We start from the raw sequence: 19,752 nt of genomic DNA on the forward strand, positions 1-19,752 counted from the left end.
CACAGGGGGATCCCAGGCCCGGGGGGGCCCATCCCGCAGGAGAGCCCCATCCTGCAGGAGAGCCCCATCCCGCAGGAGAGCCCCATCCCGCAGGAGAGCCCCATCCCGCAAGGCTGGGGGGGGTCTGCCCACAGTGGGGGGTCCCACTGCGAGTACACACTGCCAGCTCCTGCAGCCCCTTCCTGCAGTGCGGGTATGGGAGGCCGAGGGCTGGTGAGCAGCAGAAGAGGCAGATGGGGGGGGTGCTTTGTTTGAGGCTGCGCAGGGCCAGCTATAATGACAGCCAGGGTGCAGCAGACAGACCAGGCTGGCTGAAAGGTGGGCATGAGGGTGTGAGATGGACATGTCGGTACCCCAGAGCTTTCCCCCAAGAGACGAACCATGGTGAGAGCCCAGCAAATGCTTTATTGCCAAGGACAGCACTTCCCCCTGCCGTGGGCAGCAGTGATGGAGGCTGCCTCGCTGCATCCCACACCAGATTGGACCGTAGAGACAAGCAGCTCCTTGGTGCCAAGAGCCAGCCCTGGCACCAGCTGCCCAGCCTAGGGCCACAAGGGGATGGAGTGAGCTGGACAGCCCAGCCTGCAGGACAGGGACACTCCCCTAGCACTAATAGGCTGAGACCACCACCCTAAATACTGCCCATGTGGCTCCCACCAGGCCTGGTGGTCTGCAGATGCCGGGGAATGTTGCTGTCTCCCCAGCAAAGGCAGAGGGTACTCAGCAAGCAGGAACAGTCTGAGGTGGAGTGGGGTGGTGGTCCTGATGCCCAAATCTCCTGAGATGGCAGAAATGCTTCTCTGTTGCCCAAGCACCCTCGCAGCCCAGTCCCCTGCACACATCCCAGGGACATCCTGCTCACCCCCAGGCCATTTCCCCCATCACATGTACCTGCCCTGCTCAAGGTGCCCCTCTGCTCCGGCTCCCTCAGGCTGATGCTGCGTGGGATGGGGGGTCAGCCTGTCCCGTAGCACTGGTCTCCCTGTGCTTGCACCCAATGCAGCGTGCTCAGAGGAGACGTCCCAGGAGCCGAGTGCCAGGAGAACTGCCCCAGGCCACTGGCAGGGCGACGAAGCCCAGCCTGCTGTAGAAGCTCAGCTGCTGCCGGTCAGTGTCACTGACCTGGCAAAACACTCCCCGTGACCCTGGAAGGGAGTTAAGAGGTCAGGCCCCCAGCACCAGGAACCCAGCACTGGGTCTGGGGGCCAAGTGGCTGGGACCCCCTCCACAAGGGGGTCAGCCTCTCCACTGCCCTTTGGCACTGGGTGCCTGCGTGATGCCCCAAGACACAGGTCATTGTCCCCTGGTGCAAGGGGAGGGCACAGCGCCTGGGAGCTGGGGCCAGACTGCATCAGAGAGCCGATGGGGAGCCCTGGCGAGGGCTGCCCCAGCCCTGTGCTGAGGGGTGGGGTGCAGACAGGGAGTAGTTGGGACGGGGTTGTGCGGGATCAAGGGGACCTCAGTCCCCCCCAGCACAGGGAGGTCATGCTCACCGTTGGCCCTGAGTGCGCTCAGCAGGCAGATAGCCAGGCTGCAGCTGACCCCCACGTCCAGCACGCGGGGGGCCATGCCTAGCTGCACCAGGGAGGGGAAGCGCTGCAGCACAGGCAGGGGCACAGCTGGTGGCTCTGCATTGAAGAAGAGCAATGCTTCCTCCAGGGTATCCTGCAGGAGAGAAGCACAAGTGAGGGAACCCTCTCTACCCCCTGGCCTCATACCCACTCCCCTCTGCCCCAGCTGTCCCCTCACCTGTCCCAGAGCTGAGGCACCCATGCCCAGGTCTCGGGGGTACTTGTGCCGTATGGCTGGCAGCCAGCTGCTGTCTCGCTGTTGCAGGAAGCCTTCAGCGCAGAGCGTGCCGGCTGCATAGCCGCATGGACCAGCCTCATCCTCCAGCACAAATGTGTACTCGGGGCTCAGGCTCAGGAAGCTGCCCAGCAGCCTGCCAGCCAGAGCAGGAGCACTGCTGGAGCCCAGCCTGCCCCAGGGGGAGCTCAGACCAGCCAGCCTCCTCCGTCCTGCCCCATCGGGACAGCAGCCCTGTGCCCACCCAACCATCCCTTTGAGAACCCCCTCAGCAGAAGCCCTCTGCCAAGGGGAGCCACCGCAGCCCCCGTGCAGCCAGGCTGGACAGCGGGTCCATCCCCACGGCAGCTGTCAGGACCCAGCTGGCCATTACAGCAGGGACTGCCCTCCCTGCAGGGCGAGGCCAGCCATGCAAGAGCTGGTCCCCACAGGGATGCGAGAGAGGCCACTGCCTCACACTATGGCCCTGCATCACCAGGCACACGGGCAGGCTCAGCACATGCCTGGTGAGAGGGAGCCCCAGGGGGCCACATCTCACCTGTCACCGAGGAGATCAGGGTGGGCTGCGAGGATCTCCGCAACTTTGGGGTCACAGTCCAGACTCTCCCGGCACATTCGGTAAAGCTCACCCTGGAAGAGCCAAATCCACTTCAGCCCTGGTGCTGCCTGCCCTGCCCCCCTGCTGCCCCACAGCCGCCTGCCATCCCTGCCGTAGTCCCGGCCAGAGCACGGTGTACCGGCGGCTGCCCAAACTGGCCACAGAAAGGGACCATGACCAGGGCTGCAGCCTTTGGCACACCCTATCCAGGAGAAGGTATGAAGGTATGTCCCTCAGCCATCCAAGGGCACTGACATCTGCAGCAAGTGATGCACCATGCACCACCTTCTGCTGGCCTCTGCGGCTCATTATCACAGCGCAGAAACACTAACTACAAAATGAGAAACTGGCATTCCAGGCAGGCATTCCAGCACCGTGGCTGCCGGAGAAATGCTGCTCGCCCCGGGATGGAGCATGCTCAGAGCAACTGGAGCGGCAGCAAAACCAACACTGAAAGTCAAGTCTGCACAGAGTATGTGCAAAGTGGGACAGCTCAGAATTTCCCATCTTGGTCAGATTGAGTTTGCTGCTGCTCACAGGATCAGCGAAAAGAACATCCTGGTAACCGTACTGCATCTCAAAGGCAAGGCTGCCCCAGTCACCGACTGGCAAGGGAAGGCAGCACGCTCCTGAGTGCTGTTCCCAGAATGGCCTGAAGCGCTTAGCTGGATTTTTCTCTCAAAGTTTCACAGGACACAGATATTCAACTTGTTAAAGTTTAGCCTGATCAGATGAAATCTGACAACAGGCAATCGAAAAGAAGCTCTTGCAATGAGAATTGCTGGCAGCTGCAGTCTGATATCATAACCTGCTCTCACATGCCTGCAACTCCTCCTCTGTCATTTACAAGCGCTGCAGCTGTGCGCTGCCCGGTACTGCGCTTAGCAGCCATGTGCAGTTGTGTCCGCCATGGCTGGACCTGCAGCATTAGCATGTCCTTTAGCTGGGGGAGGCAGCAGGCTGCGGGAGCAGGGCATGCTCAGCAGGCTGTGGTACATGTGGAACCCAGGACCCTGCTGGATTTGGCAGCAGTTCAACCTGTGCATCCACCCACCCCAAAATTTTCCCTTTCCCTTCCCATCCTGTCAAACTGCTGGGATGTCAAACAGAGCTGAAGGCCTGGCAGCAAGCAGGTCACGGCTGACAGGCTGCTGCCTCTCCAGTGGGGAATTGTCCTGTAAACTGGATGAGTGAAGAAGGAGCTGATCTGGAGATGAACCTCCACAGGCTCAGGCGGTGCCCCGAGCTGCAGACTGGTGAAAACTGCAAGAGGTCACCATCCAGATTTGTCCTGTTCTGGATCTTTCCTGGCACCTGCTCATAGCCAGCACTGGAAATCAGCACAGGGGGTGCCCTAGAGATCGCCCTCACAACCTGGTGACCCTCAGCCTGTGCCAGTTTACCTGTGGCTGTGCCTGCTGCTCACTTCTGAGCCAGGTTGCCCTCTCCTGCTCTGCCCGGGCATTCATTGCAGGGAGGTGGGTGATGGTCCCTGCTGGGGCTGCTGGCCACAGTACCCGCTCTCCAGCCCAGGGGGCTGGCACCCTGCTGGACACAGCTCTGGGTGACCTGCCCCAGGCCAGCCTGCTCTGAGCTGGCTGGACCCAGGAGGTCCCTTCCCACCTGCACTGCCCTGCACTGCAAGCTCAGCCCTTGGGGCAGCAGCAGACCAGCACGTATCTTGTTATGGCATGTATGGCGTGGGCCGTGCAAAGGTGAGCTCTGGCCTGAGTGGTGTGTGATACCCCTTTGGGCCGTGACTCCCACCTTGTCCAAGGGTAGCAGTGGGCGCAGGAGGTACGGCTGGCTGGCTGGGAAGAGTGGAGGCGGGTGGTAGAAGAGGTCACAGCTGTTTCCCACCGGTAGCAGTGCCTGGAAGAGAGACAGTCCACCAGGGAGAAGGTTGTCCTGGCTCCAGACCTTGCCCTGGAGGCAGCAGGAGAGTCCCTCTGAGGCACCCCAAACCCTAGGAGCCACAGCCAAAGCACAGAGGCTCGGGGCAGCTCTGCCTTCCCAAGCTTGCAGCAATCCAATGGCAGGGCCAAGAGCAGCTGGGATCCTGGCTTCCCAGCAGCTCCTTCAGCCCCCCCAGATATGGGTACACTCACCTGCAGCTCTCCAAAGAGGCCCCCACGACGCACCCAGGGCTCAGCGTCCCCCCCCAGCAGGATCGGGGCAGCGATGCTCTGGCACCCTGGAGGCAGCAGGAGACAGACACATGCAAAGTGAACAAAAACCTGCTGAGCCAAGGGGAGATCAGCCTCCATCACACAGCAACTTCATGACCCACACTGGTCATGGATCCAAGGATTTGCCCCCGCAGCTGGGCAGCTGGGGCACGGGACCTCGCCTGGGCTCAGGCAGCCAGCTCCATGCATTGGGGTAGCAGCATGCCCTCTGCAACAGGGCTTGGAGCGGGGGAATGGGGAAAGGAATGGTCTTGCCTCCACGAAGGGTGTAAGTTAAAGGCACAGCTCCTGGCTACAGCTGGGCAGCTGCAGCCTGGCACAGAGAGCGGCATGCTGCTTTGCTGCCCAGCCAGCCAGCTCTGCCATGCCCGTGGGAACTTGCTCTGCATGTGGCTGCTTCCCTGCAGAAGTGGTTCAAGGCACACAGCCCTGTCCCACACTGAGCCTGGAGACTCCCTCAGGCTGTCATCTGGTAATACTTTGTTTGTAAGAGGTCACAAGGCCCCCAGAGCAACCAGGGAACCCTAAACCAGAGGAACAGGGGCTTCCAAAGCAGTGCACGGGCACGCAAAATACAACCTCACCTCTGTCACTCAGGACATTACCTCTCCCGGTTGCCTACGGATCCCTCTTACCAGAAAAGCTAAGGGGTCCTTGGATTAAAAGAGCTGAGGAACCATGTCATAAGAACAGACACTCCTTCTAGACTGTGAGCGATGGTGAAGAGCTGCTCTGATGACTGCCCTGTTCCCAGCAGCAGTGCCCGATCCTGCCTCGGTATATCAAGGCACTCAGGGGTGCCAGCCTTCCCATGGCCATTCCCGCTCCGCTCGGCAGGTACAACATAGGAAAGGGCAGCCCAATAGTGAGTGCTAGGTTCTGCTGCAGGGCTGGAGGTCATGGAGGGCAGCAGCCAGGACCCCCTGCCGAGGTGGGTGCACCAGGGCAGCACCAGTACTTACAGCCAAAGCAGCTTCCCCAGGTGCCCTTGGGGTCAGACTCGCAGAGGAGATGGCCATCTGCAAAGGAGGCAAGGTGGTCAGCATGGGACATGGGTCAGCAGTGAGGAGGGTGTCAAGGGGAGGTGCACTCCCGGGAGGCACCCTGGCACCAGCTCAACACGGGGACCCAGACCGTGGGAGGGGGTTCCAGGCACCTTCACATCTTTAGGGGGTAGAAACAGTGGATCACCACAGAACAAGCTTCAGGTGCCCTGGGTGTGCCACAGCGCCTAGGGGCCCCTGTGCTTCAACATGGCTGGATTTGGCCAGGGTCCAAATACACACTAAGAGTCCAGGGGGCTGGCTCAGGGCTGGCATCAACCACATACCCAGCCACAGAACGAAGGCACTGGTAGCCAGCAGCATGTTGCGGATGTCCCAGAGGTAGGGGTGGAGGTCATAAAGCAGCGCCTGTCCAGCGCTACTGACAAAGCGGCTGTGCAGGTGGCATGTCTGAGCGCAGAGCTGCTGGAAGGACTGGGCTCGGTTACGCCACTGCGTGCCCTGTGGACAGACCGGGTGTCAGCGCAACCATGACAGGCACCGTCCCACAGCAGCACCTGGACCAGCCTTACCCCGCAGGCATCGGGTGCCGTGGACGGGACCCCCACACTGAAGCTGTTTGCCCGGAGCCACCGAAAGTGCTCCAGGAGTTGCTGCGCCAGTAGCCCATGATGGTAGGGCAGGTAGAAGAGCTCCACCAGCATCCGCACCTCCTCCAGAGTCAGCGGTGCTGTGGGGCTGGACCTGGCCTCCTCTGGGGTCAACGGTGCCATGGGGATGGACCTGGTCTCCTTGGGGGTCAGCGGTGTCGTAGGGATGGACCTGGCCTCCTCTGGGGTGAGTGGTGCCACGGGGCTGGATCTGACCTCCTTGAGGGTCAGTGGTGTCATAGGGATGGACCTGGTCTCCCCTGGGGTCAGCAGTACCATGGGGCCAGACCCAGCCTCCTCTGGGGTCAGTGGTGCTGTGGTGCTGGACCTGGCCTCCTTGGGGGTCAGCGGTGCCATGGGGCTGGACCTGGCCTCCTTGGGGGTCAGTGGTACCATGGGGCCAGATCCAGCCTCCTTGGGGGTCAGTGGTACCATGGGCCCAGACCCAGCCTCCTCTGGGGTCAGTGGTGCTGTGGTGCTGGACCTGGCCTCCTTGGGGGTCAGCGGTACCATGGGCCCAGACCCAGCCTCCTCTGGGGTCACTGGTGCTGTGGTGCTGGACCTGGCCTCCTTGGGGGTCAGCGGTACCATGGGCCCAGACCCAGCCTCCTCTGGGGTCAGTGGTGCTGTGGTGCTGGACCTGGCCTCCTTGGGGGTCAGCGGTACCATGGGGCCAGATCCAGCCTCCTCTGGGGTCAGCAGTACCATGGTGCCAGCCCCAGCCCCCTCTGGGGCCAGTGGTGCTGTAGGGCTGGACCTGGCCTCCTTGGGGGTCAGCAGTGCCATGGGGATGGACCTGGCTTCCTCTGCAGCTGGCGGTGCTGTGGGGCTGGACCTGGCCTCCTTGGGGGTCAGCGGTACCATGGGGCCAGATTCAGCCTCCTCTGGGGTCAACAGTACCATGGGGCCAGACCCAGCCCCCTCTGGGGTCAGTGGTGCTGTAGGGCTGGAGCTGGCCTCCTTGGGGGTGAGCGGTGCCATGGGGATGGATCCAGCCTCCTCTGGGGTCAATGGGGCCATGGGGCCAGGGCTGGCGCGAGCCCCATCAATGAGGAGTGCTTGAGAGCCAGGGCTGGTGCAAGCCCCAGGCCCTGGCCATGTCTGGGGCGTGTCAGCCCTGCTGGCCGTAGGCTGGATACTGCTGTGGGGCTCAGGGGGGCTGCCACCCCCTGTCCTGGCATCACTGGTGGGTATGAGAAGGTTCTGGCTGGTGTTAGCCCCATTGCTGCAGCACATGGTGGGGCCTGGGCTGTGGAGGGTCTTGGTAGCCACCGGGGTTCCTGTGCACTGGACACTGCCGGCCATGCTGGGCAGAGCAGAGGAGGGCTCACAGCTCGCTCTGCTCCCTGTGGCGAGCTGGTCCCCATCCCCTGTGGGGCTTTGCCAACTGCTAGCGAAGGTCCTGCTCCCAGTGCCATTCTCAGGCTCTGAGGTCACCTTCCTCCTTCTCTGCCCTGGTGCCATGCTGCAGGGCTGTTCCCCACTGGGAACAGTGTCATGGGGCTGGGGGTCAGGTGTGGCTCCCAGTCCTCCCGCTGTGCCAGACTGCAGCCTTACTCCTCCCTTGAGTCTGATGCTGGGGTGTCCTGGGCTCCTTCCTCCTGGCAGAAAGGAGCAAAGGTGCAGCCCCTCTGGCACCTGCATGGAAACTGCTGCCTGTGGGGCAGGATAGCCCAGGGAGTGGCTGTGCCAGGAGGCTCCATCTCTGAGCAGGCAGGGAGCAGAGAGCTGCCAGGACCATGGCCTTTGGATCACTCTGCACTCTGGAGTTCATGCTTCTGTGGCTGGTGAGGCCAGAGCCTTTGCAGAGGCAAACACTGCCAAACACCAAGCTTGCACCTGGCTGAACCCCCTCTTCAGAGCCGTATCATGGCCCAGGCTCCCACACTGCCCATTGACGAGACCCCACTGGGGATGTGGCTGGGGTAGGAGCACCCACGGGGTAGCACAGCACAATGGACACCCACGCCTGCCCACCATGGCACACGCAGACTCTGCTGCCACACCAGCCAGAGCACTCCACCTAAACGGGCAGGGCATGCGGCTCCCTCATGCCACTGAACTCCCAGCAGAGCTGGTCCAGTGCTCCAGAGGGGGTAAGGGATGCTCATGGGGTGAGTTCATCACCTACCTGGCTCCAACGCCTGCCGGTTTATCTCCACCACCCAGTCATGCAGTGCCAGCTCCAAGGCCTCCTGGGGGCTGTAGCTCCCTTCCTGCGGGCCTTGGCTGTCCCCCAGGGCTGCCGCAGCCTCCGTCCCTGAGGAACTGGAGCTCATCAGCCTGGACAGCCCCACTTTTTGCTTGATGGAGCTATCCCATGCCATACTGAGGGTGGGCAGCTCCCTGCCCCCACCAAGGAGATGTCCCCGGGATGGATCCCACCCCTGGGACGTTGGGTAGTGCCCAGCCAGGTGAGACACCTCTCCCAGGCTGCCATGCAGGAAAGCAGCAGGGCCATGGCAGCCCGGCAGCAAGGGGCAGCCCTGCCCTGGGTGCATGGGCTCGTGGCCGGCACTGAGGCCCCACGCATGGAGCTGCTGGGGTACTAGGTCCGGGTACCTGTGTGATCAGAGCGGGCACAGCTCCCCAGCTCACTCCGAAACCAGCTGCCCAGTGTGTGCATGGGGATGAAGTTGGCCTGGAGCTCGCAGTTGGGGTTAAGGAGCAGTCCGTGGAGCCTGGGCATGAGGCCGGGGGCACGTCCCGTGTATGGGCCCAGGAAGACACGCCTGCAGTCATAGTCGTTGGCGTACAAGTTGTCCCAGATGACAGGTCGGCGATGCAGAACACCCTCCACCTCCTTCAGCAGCGAGGCCGAGAGTTCCTGTGACACCACCTTTGGGCCTGGAGCATCACGGCATGGATGTGTGGACAGGCAGCACAGCCCATCATGCACATGCACAGCAGGGACACATGCACATCTGGGTGCCAAGCACAGAGACGAAGGGGCAAGTGACCCCATCCCACCCGCCCCAGCCAGGAGAGCAGACCCACAGCCAAGCCCTGGCTGGCCCAGCCGGGGCTTTGCACCGGGTGCTGAGGGGTGCCGGGATGGGGCCACTTGCTGGCACCACTCCTGGGACCGAGCCCGCAGCTGCAGCGCTGGCAGACACTGGCTCCGGCTGAGAAGCCTCAAAGGGCCACACGCTCACCTGTCCAGATGACGCCAATCCCTGGGAGCAGCTCCTGGCCGATGGTCAGCAAGTAGCAGGACTGGCTGGGGCTGGGAGAGCACAGAGAGCTGCAGTACTCTGGGAAGAGAGCACAGAGCATCCCCTGAGGGGCAGAAAGACAAGGCGAGGAGAGGCTGCCTGGGATCATTGGATAGGGGCTGCGGAGATAGGCGGTGCAGGGAATACAGCAAGCACAGCTGCTGACACCAGTCTGCAGCCTGGTCCCATCCTAGTCCTGAGTTCTCCGGGGCTCCCGCAGGGGCATTGGGGGGCTGGGGGGAGCTGCAAAGGCTGTCAGGGCAGCCAGCTTCCAGCAGACACAGGTGCTGGGTGCAGCCAGCCAAAGGGCACCCTGGTCTGCTGTGGGGTGCCACGGCTGACCAAGCACCATGCTCCCCGGGGCAGGGTGGCTGGGGCCGCACAGCTGCAGGCAGTACCTGTAGGACAGAAGAGGAAGATGGAGGGCTGGCCCAGCTCCTGGTACACCTCATTGGCCACAGAGGCCTGAGCCTGTGCCAGGGAAGGGAAGACGTCTCTGTCAGCTTGGCACATGCAGGGGTCGATGTCATCAAAGAGCAGCGCAAAGGAGTGGCACCCCAGGGCGGCCACCTGCAGGCACGGACACTGGCTGCTAGGACTCCTGGGCAGCAGAGAGAAAGGAGGCAGCGAGCCCCAGACGAGCCCCTGCCACCCGCGCCCTGCAAGGACAGCAGAGCTCCGGGGCACACGGGCAGGCAGAGCGGCCCTTGCCGTGTCCCCCACGCCAGTCCAGTCGATGCCGCACACCAGGCTCAGCCACTCTGCAGGCGTGTGCCAGCCCCACGGCCACGGCCCACCTCACCCCAAGCCCCAGGCACAGCCGTGTTCGCTGGCAGCTGGGAGCCCTTCCAAACCGGAGCCCGCCCTGCGGTGGGCCAGGGCCCGCTCCCACCGCGCTGCTGCCAGGCAGCCCCACTGGCCGCCCCCGCACCACCCTGCCACACCGGGAGCCCGCGCTGGGAGCGGGGCAGCCATGTCGGGGGCAGCCTCACCGCAGGCCCGGGCAGGGGGTCCCAGCACCGGGGGTCCCAGGGGCGGCTCAAGAGGTGGCCGGCATGGTGCAGTGTGGGGCAGCTGCCCAACGGGGGGCTCAGCGCCAGCCTGCACCAGCCAGTGGTGCTGCCCGGCAAGCTCTGGGGCTTAGACAGTCCCTCTCCCGCTGGCAGTCAGGCACCCACAGAGCCCTTGGCTCCCTGTCACAACGACAGAGACAGCACATCTGCCACCGGGCACCCCCCAGAGCTGCTCCATGATGTGCGGCGGCGGGAGGGGCTTACAGCCCCACACCAGCCTTTGGGGTGGGCACAGGGCTCACACACCAGCACACACACCCCTCGCCTGGGAGCAGTGGGATGAAGGAACGGCCCACGGTACCTGCCTGAGTTTTTGCTGCAGCAGGAGCCGATCCCCGGCACTTGAAAACACCATGTCCTGGCCCGCAGAAATGGCAAAAACAAACTCCACACCCTGCTCTTGGGCAGCTTCGATGAGAGACTGCATGCAGGCTGGGGACAAGGCAGAGGGGATGCTGTGAGCGCTGGGAGGCAAGAGATGGAGGGAGCCGAGGGATGGAGGACGCAAGGGATGGAGGGAGAGGGAACCGCAGTGGCCCGAAAGGAAGGAGCTGAGGGTGTCAGGAGGCAGGAGAGAGCATCTGAAGGGGAGAAGCCCAGGGGAGACCATTTCCCATTCCTCGGGACACAGAGGACTTTCCACAAGGGCCTGCAGGCCCTGGTGTATTTGAGTATATTGCCAGAGGCCCACTTGGGGAGCTCCCTGTGCTGGGTGGGGTTCTAGGCAACTCTGTGTGATGGGCAGGGTCTGGGGGTCTTCTTGCACTTGGCAGGGCCAGCGGAGTCCCTGCAATGGTCAGGTTCCCGGCAGGAAGAGTGGTAACAGCCAGCCTGATCCTGGCTGAGATGCAGACCATGCTTCACCCTCGAGGACCCGGGACGCCTGCATCCCACCCATGCTGGGGCCCAGCAGAGCCACTACCTGCCTCATGCTCTGTGTAGGGCTCTCGCCAGAGCAGCCGGTGCTTCAGCTCATCCTTGGGCGCGTACATGTAGCAGTTCAGCCCCCAGTGTTTCAGCCTGCGCAGCAAGGACAAGGGGTCACCCAAGGCTCTTTGCAAAGAGGTACCTGGGCGTGTGCCAGCCCGCAACACCGAGAGCTTCCTGGTACATGGCACCCTCTCCGTCCCTGGAGCTGCACCATGTCCTGCAGGCTTCCAGCCTTCACTTGCACAGACCCCCCAGACTGCAGAGCTGCAGCTCTTCCCCTGCACGGGCAGCCCTGCCCTGCCTACTTTCAACGGCCACACAGAGACATAAATCTCACCCAGTGCTCCCAGTGCTGAGCCCAACCATTTGTGGTGTGTAGGGACCTCTAGAAAGACAGTGCATCTGGATGAGATAGACTCAGAGACCAGCAGGACGTTGCCTCCTGGGAGATGGGTTAGTACCCTTGCTGCAGAAAAAGCAGGTGGGAGGGACCAGCTTAGCCCAAACAGCCTGCTTTAACCACCTGACAAAGTCCTGTGGTGATGAAAAGCTCAATGTCCTGAGCAAGGAAAGGAGGGTCGAGTGGCCAGCAGGCTCCAGGGGAGGAAGGAGGATCCCTGGGGGAAACTGAGAACAAAACAGCCAAGGAGATGGAGGAGCAGCTTTGCAACGATGCTTTCAGGGCTTGCAGTGAGACCGGTGGAAGCATGGCTGGGGTGGGTTTCTTTTCCCTTTCTCTTCAGCAGTGCTTCTAATTGTGTAATCAAGAACCAAACTTGCTTGTAGCCCAAACACACAAGCTGTAAGTTTGCCTGTTGTGATGAGTGACTCCAGATGAAGCAGGTGTGTATGAGATAGATGGCCGTCTGCACGAGAGGGGTCTCTGTGGAGCAGGACCAATGGAGACACCCTGGAGAGCTGGCACCTCACCACTCCTTCAAGCTGAGTGTCCAGGAGTAGGATTCGCCTGCCAGGCACACCCTAGCCTGGGGTACGCAGACTGGGATACCTCTCTGGCACACCCAGGGAGCCCTCACCGCTGCAGACCCCCTTGCATCGTCCCCTTGTAAAGCCCATGTCCTGCCTTCAGGCTGGCCTGACCCCACCAACGGTCCCTATACAGCCACTGCACCATTCCCGGATCATGCCTTGATCACTCAAAAAGTCAACACCTCCAAAGCCATTGCTCTACAACAGTTTTTGCAGCTACCACGTCTCACTGGGGCTCTTCCGCACTCTTGCATTTTTCCATCTCCTCTGCAAGGAGACACCAGCACGGGACACAGCGCTGCGGCCCCAGCCTGGCTCTGGGTATGGAGGCTGCAGCCTCGCAAGCCCTGGGCTGTCCCTTGCCTGCCCTGCTCTCCCTTCCCTCACAGTACAGCCAGACGTACCCTGCACCACCTGCCCAACTCTTGCACCCCCAAACCCGAGCACGCCGTTACCTAACAGGGTGATGCTAACATTGACCCACAGACACTAAAAGCCCTGCCGGAGGAACTCCTTGGGACTGCAAGGCTTTTTGGCAAGCCCTACAGGTGGAGAGCCCCTGAGTGCTGAAAAACAGGGAGTGCTGAAGCAGAGCTGGGCAAGCGTGACCCCATGGCAGGATGCTGTGCCTGTGTGGTGTGCAGGTGGCAAAGGCCGAGGAAGTGGAGAATAAAGGAGTAAATACAGCACTCAGAGTGATCTGAAATGGCTGTTAAATCGGGCTTCAGCAAGCGGCATACTTCTTAATACAGCCAAGCATAAAGTCGTGTCTAGGTAAAAGAATACAGAATACGATGCCTGAAGCAACAACTTAGTGATGAACAATTAGTTGAATATGAGTGTGCTCTGCAATGCCACTGGTAACTCAGTATAGGAGGGAGCCTCAGATGAATCACTGCGGAGTCAGGCAGGGCTGCAGACATTTGGTGACCTCTGCGCTGGCTGCAGATGCTGTCAGAGTGGTGGCCATGGTGTGGGAAGGATGCTGATAAACTAGAGTCTGTCGAGGAGCCACACACAGACACAGGTGGAAAGCCTCCAATAAACAGTCTTGGAGCCCAGTCTGCTCATCTCCCCAAGGCAAAGCACCAGCCTGCCAGTGCTCCAGAGGAGAGAAAAGCCTCAAGCGGCAGTCAGGGACACAGCAAGGTCCAGGCATGGCTCACAGGGACACACATTCGGGCATGATGAGGGAAGAAAGGTCTTCAGCTCTACCGGTGCTGTTGGAGCTGAAGGGAAGCAGGTCTGAGAGGGATCAGGGCCAGCCTGCTTCAGGTCAGGCTGAACCGTCATATGTCCCTTTCTGGCCTCAAAAACCACAAATTCCTTCCAGAATCTCCCCAACAGTCCAAGACTCACTGGAAATTATCAGGACGGGGCAGACACCTCCCTAGGCAGCTCTTCTGGCACTCCTGTATGAAAGCCATCTGATATATTCATTTATTTTTATTTATCCTCCTTAGTAGATGATAATTTCCATTTTCCCACGACAAACAGGCTGGGAAGCACTTCTTGTACCACATGATACAAGTGCCTCATCCTGTTTTTTTCCAGAGAGGAAAACCAGTGATGAACATAGCACTCACATGTGCAAACATGTGAACGTACATCCCAGTCCAGTACCAGACGAGGCCATCGTTCCTAATATTCTTATTCCTAACATACTTTGAAACATCATATCTTGTTTTCCTTCTTGCATGTTTTCCCAAAATTTTCTGGGTTACATTTTTCCGCATCTGCATCTCTGATCCCTGCACTGTGGTCCTTACCTGCACTTGTGACTGCCCACACTGTCACTCTCACAGTGTGACTGACACATTTCCCACACAGTACGCGGCTGCCAGTGCCACCACCAGCACCGTCACCAGCGCACAGCCCTGGCCCACTGCCCAGCCATCACCGGTGCACTGCCCATGCTGTCACCAGCACACCCTCCACACCACCCCCAGCGTGCTGCCTGTGCCACCACCAGGGCAGTACCCGCACTGGTCAGTGTGCCGCCCAGGCTGGTGGCTGTGACCATCGTGCTGCCCATGCCCGTAGGGCCCCATTGCGTTGGTGCTGGGTCCTCCCAGCACAGCTTATCCCACTGCTGGCACAGGTGCCAGCTGCCAGAAGCACGCTTCTCTCCTGCACAGGTCACTCCCATCCCAGGGTGATTCTCACAACCAGCCAACAGCAGATCTTGCCCACATCCTTCTGTCACAGGGACACAAGGTGACCCACAGAAATAAATGGGGACTCACAGGGACACAAGGGCTGCCTCCACACCACGCAGGGATGGCAGCCTTGGGATAAAGCGGTCACCTGTGCCCGCGGTGGTGTGATGTGAGTTTGCTGTGTTTCCACAATGATAAGCTCAGCTCCGGTGAGGCCAGGCCAGCTGGGAGCACACACTTGGTGCCCTCGCTGGCAGCACAGGTCAGTGGGCAAGGTGGCCCCAGGCAGGGCCAGCTGGCCACTTGCTGCTGGCAGCAGCGAGCACACAACATGCTGTCCTGTGGCACCACACCCAGAGAGGCTGGTGCCATGGCAAAGCTCAGGCATACATGGTTCAAGGCTGAGGCAATGGGCACCCATCCTGCCGGGTCAGCACCTGAGGTAGGCTTCCAGCCAACCAAACACCGCCATGCTCTCTCCCACGTGGATCTGACTTCCCATTTCCAGCTGCAGCCCCACCGCCTGCTCCCCGACACCCCATCCTGCCCATGCCACACTGCAGTCAGGGCAGAGCACCTTTTCTGGTTCCTCCAGAGGCAGCATTTTCATGCTCACATAGCCCCCACGCTTCTTTCCAGACTCTTCCTGGCTGCCATCACCCCGCTTGTGGCGAGGGCAGCAGGGTCCGACCCTGTCTCACTGCCAGCTCTACGGTGTCAGCATGCAGGGGCTGGTGCCCACCCAGCGCCCGGCGGGCCCCATCCCCAGACCTCATTCCCTTGGGGTGCCCAGCCCTGGCTTGGCCCCCCAGCCAAGCACATCTGGCTGCAGCTGGGCTGTGGTAGAGTTCCAGCACCATCTGCCGGCACAGGGCAGCACATCCCGCATCTGTCCCTCCATTCTGCAGCCGGGGTGCGGGGTAGTCCCTCCCCAGACTGAATCCGGGGTGCAAGAGTGCTGGGACAGAGCGGGGGCACCGCAGGAGCAGCCTGGGAGAAGCATAAGCCCCCTTCCCTGTCATCGCCCTGGTATCCCAAAGGCAGGCCAGCCCCAGGACCCTCCCTCCAGCATGGGAAAATTCAGGGTACTCGCCATTGAAAGAGAAGTTTCCTCTGTTCCATAGACCATGGTCTCCCATAGAAACCTGTAAAAGAGGAAAGAAAAAAAAAAATCCAAAATGCAGTTGTCAGTCACTAACTTAAAACAGTCTCTCTCTGTACTATCCCTAAGTGGCTGCTCTTAAACCCAGAGATCCACCAGTTGTTCACCTCTGGGTACTTCACACATCTATTATCCCGCTGTGACCTTACTGGGCACCAGTATGCAAGCAAGTGGGTATCACATCTGTGCCTCCATCCTTCCCAGAAAGAGGCAGCTGGGAAGAATTGCACAAGGTAGCACTTAACCTGGGAGGAGGAATTTGCATGGTAAAAGCCTAGAGGAGACGGCTGAGGGCTGGCCAGGTTATAAGGCACTCTAGTATGATTTTGGAGTGCACTGAAGCACAGAGCTATTGTACATCCATTCTAGAGTTTTCTGCCTGGGGATTTTCTTCTTTCCAGAGACCAGCTCTACATCTCTCTGCACCTCTCTGGGTCTGCATAGTGTCAGGCTGTGTCAAGCAGAGCATCATCGCTCCTGTATGGGCTATAAAAGCTGCTCTCTGTGCCTTTAACCACTGCACAACTCAAACTGCACCAAAGTTGCACTGACACAGCTCTGCCCTGCACCTTGCAAACTCATACCTGCATTGCAGCAGGGCAGGACTTTGAGGCAGCATCCCTGTCCCATGGCAAGCTGTTCAGATCAGGAACATACAACCAACCACAACTGCTGGGACCGTGACTCCACGAGACGTTTCACAGACACCCTGTCCGTCCCCTACTGGAAAACACCATCCCCACAAGGTTGCAAAGGAAACATCCAGAGAGGGGAAGCATGCCAGCTAGCAGCCTTAGCAGTTGTCTGCTAATAAAGACACTCATCAATGAGCACCAAGGCTGGCCACAAGGACATTGCCCTCCCAGAAAGTTCACATCAACAAAACCAAATACAGGAAATACAGATCTGAAGTCAGCAGATTCCCAAGTGTTTCTTAACATTTCCGCTTCTGCCACTTGCCACTTGCAGGCTTTAGGTAGCTGCTGGGCACCAGCAGTCTGACAGAAGCTTGAGGCCACAGCACCGCAGCAGCTGACGGTCTGCCCTGTGCACTGCAGATATTCAGGGAAGCAAATACATTCACTGAGCTGGGTGGTGCAGAAGGGCAGATGGCAATGACTCTCTGAGTCTGGGAGAATGGACCAGCTCTCAGCATCTGGCACGAGGCCAGCATTGCCCAGAAAAGCGCCTGCATCTCCCCAAAGCACCTGAGTGCACTGGAGCTCCTCCGCCAGGGAGGGGGGTTTGACACCCTGCTCCCGTTGCAGTGCCGACCCTGCAGCTCTCCACACTGACCTTGGACAATGCTGTGGGTAGTTTGTGCCACAGCACACGCTGAACATTAGCCTCTTTGCAGATAGATCTTCTGCCTGCTCAAACATCTACACGGTTATTCCATCTACTTAGAAAATACATATATTCACCTTACTAGCCATCCCCCACAGTGCATGGGGCCAAATTTGTAGCCAGTCAAGGACCCCAGCAGACATTTCACCCAAAGAAGATAATTTCATGATAAACAAATTTTCCATTTCCCAATCCATAGGAACTCCTGTTCAGCTCACAGTGAGGTCCCAGGAGCCCCTGTACAGCACCCACCTGCCAGTGCCTCACTCACGCTTTGCTGCAAACTGACAGTGCCTTGCAAGCGTGACACTACCCCCCTACACATGCCCTGCCAGCGGCAGCTCTGTTGAAAATGCCATCCTAGTGTATTCTGCACAGTAAAGTGGCTTAGACTGCACCAGCAACATCTGTTTGTACCTGTGCCTGCACCTCCAAAGGAGCGATGTTGGTGCTTTGCCTTTTTGAAGGCAGGTGAGCACTGGTGAGTGATGCTGTCCGTTTGCACCTCAGCTCTCCTGTGGCCCATATCACTGCATCAGTAGCCCGTCAACACCATTACTTGCCAGACTCTAGACCATCTAAGATGACCCTCAGCTATTTCTTCACAACCATTAGTGAAGTCCTGATGAACACATTGGGAAGCAAAGTCCATAGGCCCCAGCGGTTCCAAAGCCCCTCTCCTGCCCTGGGTGCAGGTCACCCAGAGGTGTCAGTCCATCCATGCTTTCTGGCTGCTGCTAGCAATGTCAGGAGGGAGCAGGGGGCTCTGTGCAGGACCCACCGCTCCCAGGCTGCTGTGGCCCTGCCACAGATGTACCCTGCCCAGCAGCCTGCCCACTGCGGCACCCGCCTGTGTTCCCTGCCAGGGCCTGAGTTACCAGGGTGAGGGGTGCCTTTCCTTCCTCACTCTGCAAGGACCTCCTCCTCCTCCTGGAGCAGCTCTGCTGGCAGCATCTGTGTCCTCTTTCCCAGGTCAGCCTTTCTGTATCGATGATTCTCATCTGACTCACATTTCTTTTTACTATTAACTTCTCCATCCCTGTGCTTTCCACTTATTTAGTGTTTATTCGCATTGTGCTTTTGCTTCCTCCCAGGCAAGGCAGTGGGCTTCGGCAGGGTACTGTGCTGCCAGGAATAGTGGAAACGTTTTTGCATAGTAGGTGCCAGGCCTGGCCCAGCTCCAGAGGTGCCCTGCTGCAGAAACAGGGCTGGGGCAGAGGAGCGGAAGGACAGGGCTGAGCCACACGGAGCTACCGTGAGAGACCAGGCGCTTCCCAGCCAGGGCCAGCTCTGAGCACATCCCAGGCAGCATGGCACTGTGGACAGGCAAGCAGGAGGGGCACACGGTGGGATGCTGCCCGCATGCCCAGCGAAGTGAGAAAAGCGCTGCAGAGCGCTGGAGGCAGAGCAGCTGGTACCCACGCCCTACTGCGGGGTGCTGGGGTGGTTGCAGGGTGCAGCAGTCCTCTGGGGACGATGGGGAGGGTCAGTGGGGGGTGCTGGCCCCCTACCCCTGGGTAGAGATAGGGTGCTGTGCAGGGGCCCGGCTCCCTGCCTCCCCAATACCCGGGGTCCCGGGCAGCCCTTCCCAGACCCTGCTTGCTATGGGTGGACCGGCCGAGCCCCTGCAATGCCCGGGCAGGGCACCGGCTCCTGCCCCAGCCGCGGCCCCGGAGGGACCTACCTTCCACCACGCCGCAGAGGAAGCGCGGCCGCCCCGCCATACCCGCGCAGGAGCGGCCCTGCCGGTGCTGGGACGGGCGGAGGGGTGCGCGGGGGGTGCGCGGAGCCGTGGAGGGATGCGCGGGGGAGGGACGGAGGGATGCAAGGAGAGACGGAGGGATGCGCGGAGGGATGGAGGGTTGCGCGGAGGATTGCGCGGAGAGATGCAGGGATGCAAGGGGGAACAGAGGGATGTGCGGAGGGACGGAGACGCGCGGAGGGATGGAGAGGTGCGCGGAGGGACGGCTCCACCGCCTGCCCTCCCCCGCAGAGATGCGCCTGCCGCAGCGCAGGGGGCGGCCCCGGCGGGTGGGGCCGCGGCGGGGCCAGGGCGCGGGGCGGGGGGGCCCCCGGGCAGCCTCCGGGCATGCACGCCCGGTGGTGGGCCGGCCGCTTCAGCCCTCCCCGGAGACGGCCCCGAGAGGGGATGCCCGAGCCCTTCTGCTGCAGCCGGGCCACGGCCCGGGGCCGCCCACAGCAGCCCCTCGGCGGCCCCACCGGGCCGGAGCCCCCGCCCCGCAGCCCGGTGGCGCCCCGCCCGCCCGGCGTCCCGGGCGCTGCTGGCGCTGCAGCCGCCGCCATCACTGGCACCGGGACCTCCGCACCGCGTCCCCGGCATCCCCGGCTGCGGGTGGTGTCCCCGTTAGGCTGGGGCAGCCATTCCTCCCAGCGTTGCAGCTTCCTGGGACCCGACAGCACCAGGCCCCGGAGCTGGTCCCGGCGGCCGGGCCCCCACATGTTCCCTGCCGAGACCCACGTGCCAGGCCCCGGTGTGATGCCCCACTGCCTCATCAGGTCCAAGAGATTGGGACTGTTTCATGTGCCTCCACGCAGCTCACCTCCGTGCATGTGTCAGGCAGCTCTTTGCCTTTTGTCACACTGCTCTGAGCTGTTGACACATGTGTGA

At 60.9% G+C, this 19,752-nt stretch overlaps 1 protein-coding gene across 6 annotated transcripts; it reads right to left on the bottom strand.

Annotated features, from left to right (window-relative positions):
- Positions 1-385: 385 nt before the first annotated feature.
- LOC119148825 (protein O-GlcNAcase-like) lies at positions 386-19,419 on the bottom strand. Of its 6 annotated transcripts, XM_037389446.1 has the most exons (17): positions 18,808-19,419; positions 15,708-15,759; positions 11,458-11,555; positions 10,837-10,967; positions 9,861-10,032; positions 9,403-9,501; positions 8,810-9,094; positions 8,379-8,507; positions 6,170-7,848; positions 5,924-6,098; positions 5,556-5,612; positions 4,513-4,598; positions 4,172-4,276; positions 2,345-2,436; positions 1,750-1,942; positions 1,494-1,665; positions 386-1,145 (listed from the first exon to the last, which is right to left on the bottom strand). In XM_037389446.1, the coding sequence occupies exons 1-17, from the start codon at positions 18,845-18,847 to the stop codon at positions 1,009-1,011; spliced, it is 3,702 nt and encodes a 1,233-aa protein (XP_037245343.1). In that variant the 5' UTR covers positions 18,848-19,419; the 3' UTR covers positions 386-1,008. The 6 variants fall into 6 exon arrangements, 5 of the variants coding, with proteins under 5 accessions (XP_037245343.1, XP_037245323.1, XP_037245313.1 ...); XM_037389426.1 differs by lacking the exons at positions 15,708-15,759; positions 18,808-19,419 and having other exon boundaries at positions 1,750-1,862; positions 4,172-4,598; positions 11,458-11,550; XR_005104505.1 differs by lacking the exons at positions 386-1,145; positions 15,708-15,759; positions 18,808-19,419 and having other exon boundaries at positions 1,549-1,665; positions 1,750-1,862; positions 11,458-11,550.
- Between the last annotated feature and the right edge of the window lie 333 nt (positions 19,420-19,752).

The sequence above is a fragment of the Falco rusticolus genome, chromosome 1 (genome assembly GCF_015220075.1).
Source record: "Falco rusticolus isolate bFalRus1 chromosome 1, bFalRus1.pri, whole genome shotgun sequence".
NCBI lineage: Eukaryota > Metazoa > Chordata > Aves > Falconiformes > Falconidae > Falco > Falco rusticolus.

Excerpts from the sequence above, each read along its gene's own strand:
- LOC119148825 (XM_037389406.1), bottom strand. The coding sequence starts at position 11,527 with ATGTACGCGCCCAAGGATGAGCTGAAGCACCGGCTGCTCTGGCGAGAG. Across the intron at positions 10,968-11,457 it reads CTACACAGAGCATGAGGCAG|CCTGCATGCAGTCTCTCATC; the intron begins GTAGTGGCTCTG and ends CCTTGTCCCCAG. Across the intron at positions 8,508-8,809 it reads TGCCCGCTCTGATCACACAG|GGACGGAGGCTGCGGCAGCC; the intron begins GTACCCGGACCT and ends CCAGTTCCTCAG.